Source organism: Henckelia pumila, chromosome 4 (assembly GCF_033568475.1).
Source record: "Henckelia pumila isolate YLH828 chromosome 4, ASM3356847v2, whole genome shotgun sequence".
Classification (NCBI taxonomy): Eukaryota; Viridiplantae; Streptophyta; class Magnoliopsida; order Lamiales; family Gesneriaceae; genus Henckelia; species Henckelia pumila.
The window spans coordinates 99,290,714-99,301,605 of record NC_133123.1 but is presented as its reverse complement, the minus strand read 5'-3'; the positions used below and the strand labels follow the sequence as shown (position 1 = coordinate 99,301,605).

General features: G+C 40.2%; 1 protein-coding gene across 1 annotated transcript; it reads left to right on the top strand.

The window, feature by feature from the left end:
* Positions 1-2,587: 2,587 nt before the first annotated feature.
* On the top strand, positions 2,588-6,814 carry LOC140861447 (uncharacterized). The gene is made up of 4 exons (XM_073264466.1): positions 2,588-3,399; positions 3,964-4,463; positions 6,450-6,514; positions 6,623-6,814. The coding sequence occupies exons 1-4, from the start codon at positions 2,588-2,590 to the stop codon at positions 6,812-6,814; spliced, it is 1,569 nt and encodes a 522-aa protein (XP_073120567.1).
* The last annotated feature ends 4,078 nt before the right edge of the window (positions 6,815-10,892 follow it).

The window sequence follows — 10,892 nt, the reverse complement described above, 5'->3', positions numbered from 1 at the left end:
TATTTAATTCTAGGAGTTATATTTTTATATTAACTTGATATACTATCTTCCAAAAATTTAAATAAATAAGTAAAATATATCTAGCTTATCTTCTTCAATCCTTCTTGACGTTAAATCTACCCTAGCCGCCATCTATTCCCCTCCCCTCACACTCATCAGATTTCATACATTGTCACACACGATTTTTTTTGAAGATTTTATACAAGGGTTTGTAGTCGTTCGTCCCGGTGTTCGTCGTACGCGTTGCGATCACGTTTCTACTTCGAAAATAAATCAAGACACGTTTGGACTCTCTCCTTGGCCACCGTTTAAATCATATATTTTGTCATAAGCATGAAAATTCTGATTTTTGCCTGTTAAAAACCGATTTATATGGATCTCTTGATTGTATGAATATGCAACGCACGTTTGCTCATATTCTTGCATGATTCCTTCGCTGATCACTCATGAGTTTGGCCAAGGCTGTTGGTTCAAGGTCAGAGGGAATGTTAGGGTCCCTAGGGTCAGGTCGGCTCGTGGCTTGGGGCTGGAGATGGCTAGGACCGAAGTTTTTCCCTTTGTTGCAAAGCAGATTACGGTAGTTTTCGGGATTTCCGAAAGTGGTGCGCCAGTGCTGTGTAGTGATCGGTTGGGACTGTGGTTGGTCTCGTTGGAACCACCCCGACATGGATTATGTCTGGGTGGTGGAGCTCTGGTCGGGGAATGGCCGGAGCTGGCCGGAAACAGGCCACAAAAACTGCAGCTCACGGCCGAGAGTTTGCGCAATTGTGCAATTCTCGTACGTACTGTTCGGGCTTTAGATTCTTAGGATGGGCTGGGCTTGGTTAGGTCCGAATCAGGTCAATACATTTCGAGTTAAGTCGGTTGGGTCTGGGTCCGGGACCGGGTTAGGTGGTCCAAACTCCGGTATTTTTATTTTTAAGTATTTAATGATTTATTGAGTTTTTTGGCTAAATTAATTAGTTATAAAATTATTTGGACCTCCAAATAATTTTATTTGGGACTCAAATATTTTATTTAAGTTAGCCCAATAATTTTTATGGGCTTGGAAGCCCATGAGAATTTGTGGGCCGGTCAATGGATTTTTGGGCCAGTCTAAGTGATTAATGGTCTTGGGAATGGTTATTGGGCCAGATGTGTCTTATTGAGTTTGAATAAATTATTTGGGCTTAAGTATAAGTTAATGGGCCTAAGTCTAAGGAGTCAGCAGCCTGAACCAATCCATGAAAAATATGCATGGTCCGTAAATATGTATTTAATTATTGCATGAATATTTTAGGTAAGAAAAAGTATTATTTTTATAATTATATTATTAATTAATTAAATATATATTTACGGGCAATATTTTTATGAAAAAAAGATCATGAATGATTTTTATGATGTGCATGATTTTGTACGTATATGTATGATGTTGGGCATAAAAATATTTTAAGGAAGTTGAAGTGGGTGTGTGACAATTACGGGATTGGGGATGGGATACCTAGGCCCGGAGCCCTTTCCATAGAGTACGGGACTGAGAGTCGGGATTCTGGGGCCCGATTGCCTTTCTATATGTTATGATGATTTGCCTACGGATCCGGGGTCAGCCTGGTGAAGGGGCCAAGAGGTGGAGATCCCACCGCCACGTACGTTGGTTCTTTGATTGATCAATCACTTACACGGTCACACGACATGGATATAACCTTCAGAGTTTTTTTAAATTATGATATGCCCTAATTATGATGCATGATGACTATGTTATGAGTATGTATGTTATGTTATGTTATGAGATGACCATGAGCTATGTATTTAGGACATGCATGTATATATATTATTTATTATGTATCGTGCATGTGTTATGTGATGCATTATTTTTAATCATGTTGTTATTATGAGATAGAGCGTGCTGAGCCTCTAGGCTCACTAGACTTAAATGGTGCAGGTGAGCAGGTAGACACTGATGTAGAGCATATAGCCCCGACTAACGGTGAGGACGTATGAGATCCCGACAGTTGGCTAGCCCGTGACCATCGCTCTATTCATGTTTTCAGTGAATTAAATATTATTATGTTTTCCGCACAAGTTTTATGATTTAATTATGGGTTTATGGATTTTAGGTGAGAATTTTTATGATTATGATGATTTTATTACATGAGTTATACTTATTTTGTTTGCATGAAAATTCTTATTATGGATTTTAGTGGGAACATTTTTATGGAAAATTGTTTATGTTTATAATTATTTTAAAAAGTAATTATTTATTATATATATATATTATATTAAGTATTGTTTTATTTATTCATTTATAGATGCATGATTTTTAAATATATTTTATATTTAGATATTTACCTATTTTTTTTTTAAAAAAAATTGAGTAGTATTAGGAGGAAGTTATTTCATTTGGTATCAGAGCGTGGTCCTTGAAGGGTACTAGCCTACCGCGTGGAGCTCAGAAGTCGCACTACCAGTCTGTAAGTTTTAATATTTTAATTATGTTTAATTATGGGGCTTAGTATTAATTATGATATATTGGTTTAAATTATGAAAAAAGTTTAAGTATACTTAGTTATGCATTGTGATCACATGAGAGATTTATGGAAATTGCAGTATGGGTCTCCGAAGGAATCCTCAGGAAACCAATCCCACTAATGGCGATGACACGAACCAGAACCCACCTCCGCCACCTCCACTTACTCCATTTGAGCAAGCCAGTGTGAACATGTGGGCCAGGATTACGAGACTGCTCGAGAACCAAGCTGCTCAGCCGAGGAAGTCTCATGAGGAGGATGTAGCGGAAAGATTCAAGAAGCAGGAGCCTAAGGAGTTCAAGGGAACTACCGATCCACTTGTTGCTGAGGAGTGGATCCGATCTTTAGAGACCATATTTGCCTATATGGGAGTCACTGATGCTGACAGGGTTCGATGTGCTATCTACATGCTTAATGAGGATGCAACTCTTTGGTGGGAAGGAGCTGTAATAGGAGTGAACTTGACGACCCTGACTTGGGAGAATTTCAGGACTATGTTCTTTCAGAAGTACTACACTGCAGAGGAACGAGGCAGATTGATCAAGGAGTTTATGAGTCTCCGTCAAGGAGACAAGTCTGTTGCGGAATATGTGAAGCAGTTCGAGAGAGGATGTCATTTCGCGCCCCTGATTGCGAATGACGAGCAGGAGAGGCTGAGGCACTTTACTGATGGGCTTAGACCGGATATCAAGCACGACGTTTTCATGGCTGATGTGGCGAATTATAGTGCAGCAGTGAAGAGAGCTTTGAGGTCCGAGCAAGGGAGGAAGGAGATGCAAGCAGCTTACCAGCAGAAGAGGCAGTTTCAGCAGCCTTTCCATGGTCAGTCTTCGCAGCCGGTGAAGAAGCAGTTTACTGGGCCGGCTAAGGGCCCGAATCCTCCCAGACCACAGTAAAGGCAGCAGGGCCAGCAGAGGCCGCAGCAGAAAGGGGCAACCGCCCCAAATCGTGGAGGTATTCCTTTATGCAAGACTTGTCAGAAGCCTCATTCAGGGCCGTGCAAGTATGGTACGGGAGTCTGCTACAAGTGTAAGCTACCGGGGCACATTGCGATGAACTGCCCTAATGCAAGGAACATCCCGGGGCATGTATATGTCATGCAGGCAGAGGAAGCTAACCTAGACACGTCTTTGATCATGGGTAATCCTAACTTTTGTATTTAAGATTCGATATTTTGCATGTCTATTATGAGTTGCATGGGAAATTCATTTTTACGTGTTAGTAATTGGGTTAATTGTCCTTGCATGTATAGTATAAAAAGGAAATGAATACGAATTTGGGTAATAGTATTCTTAAGGGCATTGTTATGAAATATGGGTTTTATTAATTATTCTTAAGTTTTATGTGCGTTGGGACATTTTCTGAGTGCAGGGAAGATCCTCGTTAGAGGTAATGCTACGTATGAGTTGCTAGACTCAGGAGCTACGCATTCGTTTATCTCTCAAGAATTTGTTAGGCGGGTAGGCATCATACCTGAGGATGCTGTTACGGGCTATGATGTTACCTTGCCATCTGGCGAGATTCTTACTACCTCTAGTGTACTTAATGGTGTTGAGTTGGAGCTTCAGGGGAATCTGATTAGAGCCGATCTAGTGGTTCTACCGATGTCAGGATTTGATCTCATTCTTGGCATGGATTGGTTATCAGTTAATGGAGCTTCGATAGATTTTCGGAGGCGATCAGTTTCAGTGAATCCGTCAGGCAGAGATTCTTTCATATTCTTTGCAGCTCAGAGCAGTGATGCTTCGCATGTCATATCTTATGTGCGTGCAAAGAAGTTATTGCGCAAGGGTTGTCAGGGCTTCCTTGCAAGTTTAGTAGTTGCAGCGGATGAGCCGTCTTCTAAATCTATTGCAGATGTTGAGATCGTTTGTGAGTTTTCGGATGTCTTTCAAGATGATGTAGTAGGAATTCCACCAACCAGAGAGGTGGAGTTCAGTATTGAGCTGATGTCGGGTACTGTGCCTATCTCTAAGGCACCGTATCGTCTTGCTCCCACTGAGATGAAAGAGTTGCGGGATCAGATACAAGAGCTTTTGGAGAAGGGCTTTATCCGTCCTAGTGTGTCACCTTGGGGTGCGCCGGTCTTATTTGTGAAGAAGAAGGACCACAACATGAGGTTATGTATTGACTATCGAGAGCTGAATAGAGTCACCGTGAAGAATAAGTATCCACTGCCTAGGATAGAGGATTTATTTGATCAGTTGCAGGGAGCTTCGCTGTTTTCTAAGATCGATATGCGATCAGGTTATCATCAGCTTCGATTCAGAGAGGAGGATGTGTCCAAGACTGCCTTTCAGACACGTTATGGACATTACGAGTTTATGGTGATGTCATTTGGCCTGACTAATTCTCCAGCGATTTTCATGGATCTCATGAACCGTGTCTTTAGGCCATATCTTGATTAGTTCTTCATTGTCTTCATTGACGATATTCTGATATATTCGAGGAGCTTGGAGGAGCATAGACATCATTTGCAGACAGCTTTGCAGACTTTGAGAGAGCAGAAGTTGTTTGCAAAATTCAGCAAATGCGAGTTTTGACTCGAGCAGGTGGCATTCTTGGGCCACATTGTTTCTAAGGAGGGCATAGCAGTGGATCCATCAAAAGTCTAGGATGTCCAAAATTGGGGAATTCCGAAGAATGCCTCTGAGATACGCAGATTCTTGGGTTTAGCCGGTTATTATCGAAAGTTCATCAAGGGTTTTTCTTCTATAGCAGTACCCTTGACATCATTGACCAAGAAGAATGCCAAGTATGTTTGGAGCCAAGAGTGTCAGAGGAGCTTTGATCAGCTTAAGGAGGCACTTACTTCTGCACCAGTGTTGGCAATGCCAATGGATCATGAGGAGTTTGTGGTGTATACAGATGCGTCTAAGATGGGCTTAGGCACTGTTCTTATACAGAATGGTAAAGTGATTGCTTATGCATCGAGACAGTTGAAGACTCATGAGAAGAACTATCCGACGCATGACTTAGACCTTGCATCTGTTGTGTTTGCGCTCAAGATATGGAGACATTACTTGTACGGTGAGAAGTGCCAGATTTTCACTGATCACAAGAGTCTCAAGTACTTCTTCACCCAAAAGGAGTTGAATATGAGACAACGCCGATGGTTGGAGTTAGTTAAGGACTACGACTGTGACATTAGCTACCACCCGGGTAAAGCTAATGTAGTAGCCAATTCTTTGAGTCGGAAGACTTCAGTGTTGTCTTGTGTTTCAGTTCAAAAACCTCTACAGGATGAGATTTAGAGGTTTGACCTAGAGATCTACTCTAGTGGCCACGCACCGAGATTATCCACTCTTATAGTACAACCGACTCTACAGGATCGGATTCGAGAGGGACAGACCACTGATGAGCAATTGCAGCGCATGAGGCGCAAGGATGAGTTGAAGGGTAGTCTTCTTTATACAGTGGATGATGACATTGTTCGATACATAGGACGTATGTGGGTACCGAGTACTGATCAATTGAGAGAAGATATCATGTCAGAGGCATATGCATCTCCGTATTCCATCCATCCAGGGGGTACGAAGATGTACCGAGATTTGAGGACCTTGTATTGGTGGTCGGGTATGAAGGGAGATATTGGTCGGTTTGTTTCCGAATGCTTGACTTGTCAGCAAGTCAAGGCAGAGCATCAGCGACCAGTGGGATTGTTACGACCACTTCCCATTCCGGAGTGGAAATGGGAGAACATCTCTATGGATTTTGTAGTTGGGCTACCGAGGAGTACTAGAGGATCGACAGCGATTTGGGTGATTGTTGATCGACTCACCAAATCTGCAAATTTTCTGCCGGTGAGGACTACTTTTACTAGGAATCAGTTTGCAGAACTTTACATTAAGGAGATAGTAAGACTTCACGGTATTCCAGTGTCCATCGTGTCGGACCGAGATCCAAGGTTCACTTCTGCATTTTGGTAGAGTTTGCATACAGCTTTGGGGACTAAGTTATTGTTCAGCACTGCTCTTCATCCTCAGACAGATGGTCAGTCAGAGAGAGTAATTCAGACACTTGAGGATTTGTTGAGGGCATGTGTGATTGATTTACAGGGCTCGTGGGTGTCGAGATTGCCTTTAGTGGAGTTTACTTATAACAATAGTTTTCAGGCGTCTATAGGTATGGCTCCATACAAGGCTCTTTATGGGAGACGGTGTAGAGCTCCTGTGCATTGGGATGAGGTTGGAGAGAGGCTCTTGCTAGGACCCGAGATTGTGCAGCAGACAGCGGATATTGTAGCTCAGATCCGAGAGCGGATGAGGATCGCACAGAGTCGTCAGAAGAATTATGCTGATCGATGACGATGAGACCTCGAGTTTGCCGTGGGAGATCATGTATCTTGAAGGTCTCGCCTATGAAAGGCGTGATGCGTTTTGGTAGGAGAGGCAAGCTCAACCCGAGGTATATCAGTCCGTTTGAGATTTTGGAGAGGATTGACACGTTGGCTTATCGTTTGGCACTACCACCGAGCCTTGCGAAAGTTCACAACGTGTTCCATGTATCTATGCTTCGGAGGTATGTCTCTAATCCATCGCATGGTTTGGATTTTGAGCCTCTACAGTTGTCACCAGAGCTAGTATTCGAGGAGAGACCCGTTCGGATCTTGGCTCGTGAGGAAAGGAGACTTAGGACATGGTCTATTCCGATGGTCAAGGTCCAGTGGCTGAATCATTCCAAGGAGGAAGCTACTTGGGAAACCGAGGCCGACATGAGGACTCGTTATCCAGAGTTATTTGGTACGTAATCTAATTTCAAGGACGAAATTCAATTTAAGGGGGGGAGAGTTGTAACGCCCAGAATTTTCTTAGGTGATTTCACATGCATAACTAGGAAATAATTAAAGTAAAAATGTTGAAAATGAGTTAAATGACTTTATGTGAATTATGTGATTTTATTTGCATGATTTTGAATATTATTTATATCATTTAACCCGCATTTTTTTGTTATTTATGAGATTTTTAGAAATAAAGTTTTTTTTTCGATCGCGTAGACAGGACCGCGGACGGACGAGATTTATGTATTTTATTCTAAATATTTTTGAGAAAATTTTAAGAGCCTTAAAATATTATTTTAAGGTATTATTTTCATAAAATAATAGTTTTTATATATATAGATATATAGGAAATCAATTGTTCACAAAATAATTTATTTTAAATGCTTTTTATGAGTTTTAAAAATTATATAATTATATATTACGAAAATTGCTCAGAAATTATTTAATTTTAGGAGTTATATTTTTATATTAACTTGATATACTATCTTCCAAAAATTTAAATAAATAAGTAAAATATATCTAGCTTATCTTCTTCAATCCTTCTTGACGTTAAATCTACCCTAGCCGCCATCTATTCCCCTCCCCTCACACTCATCAGATTTCATACATTGTCACACACGATTTTTTTTGAAGATTTTATACAAGGGTTTGTAGCCGTTCGTCCCGGTGTTCGTCGTACGCGTCGCGAGCACGTTTCTACTTCGAAAATAAATCAAGGCACGTTTGAACTCTCTCCTTGGCCACCGTTTAAGTCATATATTCTGTCATAAGCATGAAAATTCTGATTTTTGCCTGTTAAAAATCGATTTATATGGATCTCTTGATTGTATGAATATGCAACGCACGTTTGCTCATCTTCTTGCATGATTCCTTCGCTGATCACTCATGAGTTTGGCCAAGGCTGTTGGTTCATGGTCAGAGGGAATGTTAAGGTCCCTAGGGTCAGGTCGGCTCGTGGCTTGGGGCTGGAGATGGCTAGGACCGAAGTTTTTCCCTTTGTTGCAAAACAGATTACGGTGGTTTTCGGGATTTCCGAAAGTGGTGCGCCAGTGTTGTGTAGTGATCGGTTGGGACTATGGTTGGTCTCGTTGGAACCACCCCGACATGGATTACGTCTAGGTGGTGGAGCTCCGGCCGGGGGATGACCAGAGCTGGCCGAAAACAGGCCACAAAAACTGTAGCTCACAGCCGAGAGTTTGCACAATTGTGCAATTCTCGTACGTACTGTTCGGGCTTTAGATTCTTAGGATGGGCTGGGCTTGGTTAGGTCCGAATCAGGTCAATACATTTCGGGTTAAGTCGGTTGGGTCTGGGTCCGGGACCGGGTTAGGTGGTCCAGACTCGGGTATTTTTATTTTTAAGTATTTAATGATTTATTGTGTTTTTGGGCTAAATTAATTACTTATAAAATTATTTGGGCCTCCAAATAATTTTATTTGGGACTCAAATATTTTATTTAAGTTAGCCCAATAATTTTTATGGGCTTGGGAGCCCATGAGAATTTGTGGGCCGGTCAGTGGATTTTTGGGCCAGTCTAGGTGATTAATGGTCTTGGGAATGGTTATTGGGCCAGATGTGTCTTATTGAGTTTGAATAAATTATTTGGGCTTAAGTATAAGTTAATGGGCCTAAGTCTAAGGAATCAGCAGCCTGAACCAATCCATGAAAAATATGCATGGTCCGTAAATATGTATTTAATTATTGCATGAATATTTTAAGTAAGAAAAAGTATTATTTTTATAATTATATTATTAATTAATTAAATATATATTTACGGGCAATATTTTTATGAAAAAAATATCATGAATGATTTTTATGATGTGCATGATAATGTACGTATATGTATGATGTTGGGCATAAAAATATTTTAAGGAAGTTGAAGTGGGTGTGTGACAATTACGGGATTGGGGATGGGATACCTAGGCCCGGAGCCCTTTCCATAGAGTACGGGACTGAGAGTCGGGATTCTGGGGCCCGATTGCCTTTTCATATGTTATGATGATTTGCCTACGGATCCGGGGTCAGCCTGGTGAAGGGGCCAAGAGGTGGAGATCCCACCGCCACGTACGTTGGTTCTTTGATTGATCAATCACTTACACGGTCACATGGCATGGATATAACCTTCAGAGTTTTTTTAAATTATGATATGCCCTAATTATGATGCATGATGACTATGTTATGAGTATGTATGTTATGTTATGTTATGAGATGACCATGAGCTATGTATTTAGGACATGCATGTATATATATTATTTATTATGTATCGTGCATGTGTTATGTGATGCATTATTTTTAATCATGTTGTTATTATGAGATAGAGCGTGCTGAGCCTCTAGGCTCACTAGACTTAAATGGTGCAGGTGAGCAGGTAGACACTGATGTAGAGCATATAGCCCCGACTGGCGGTGAGGACGTATGAGATCCCGACAGTTGGCTAGCCCGTGACCATCGCTCTATTCATGTTTTCAGTGAATTGAATATTATTATGTTTTCCTCACAAGTTTTATGATTTAATTATGGGTTTATAGATTTTAGGTGAGAATTTTTATGATGATGATGATTTTATTACATGAGTTATACTTATTTTGTTTGCATGCAAATTCTTATTATGGATTTTAGTGGGAACATTTTTATGGAAAATTGTTTATGTTTATAATTATTTTAAAAAGTAATTATTTATTATATATATATATTATATTAAGTATTGTTTTATTTATTCATTTATAGATGCATGATTTTTAAATATATTTTATATTTTGATATTTACCTATTTTTTTTTTTTAAAAAAATTGAGTAGTATTAGGAGGAAGTTATTTCAGTTATTTTCAAATCTCATGAAAATATTCTTGCAGATTTTTTAAAAAGAGATGGAAGACAGTGATGTGGATTCCATCATGAAAATGCAGAGGCATATCAGGGAACACATTGGGTTGCTTCAAACCGAGTTCACCAGTTAGTCATTAATGCTGAAATGGCTGGCAGGTTACAACAAGCTGATCGGATTAAAGTATCTAATCAAATTACAGGATTTTTGCAATCTCAAACTCAACTATGGACTGCTATTCAAGGGCCAATTGTGAGAGCTATAGAGAAACCATTGGTTTCTCATAAACAGGAAACGACAAAACCGTTAGTTTTACCAGAAGAAAAAATACAGCCACTAATTGTAGAACAAGATATTGGGGATTCTAAAACCCAAGAAACAAGTGCTAATCTACCATCAGCTTTTGATGAATTGGATGAAACAACAATTGATGAGAAGAACTCATCAAGTCAACCCTTCGCCTCTGGGGTAAAAGAGAAACAAATCAATATTAGGCCCAACACTGACAAGGGCAAACTAAGATTGATACTAATCCATCTATTATTTTACCATTCCAGGTTTATCAACAGAGGTGAGAGAAATTTAATACAAGAAGTGAAATCAACCCAAACACTTGCAGGGTTGTTGTTGCAGGAATATATCCAAGGGTTTGATTAAAAAATAATGTCAATCCCAATGATGTAAAACTTTGGTATGAGTTTGGAGCTTTGGCCTCAGTTTATAAAACTTCACCAGGTTTTCCGGAGATATCACAGTTACCAAAATGGATCCAGGAAGGGCA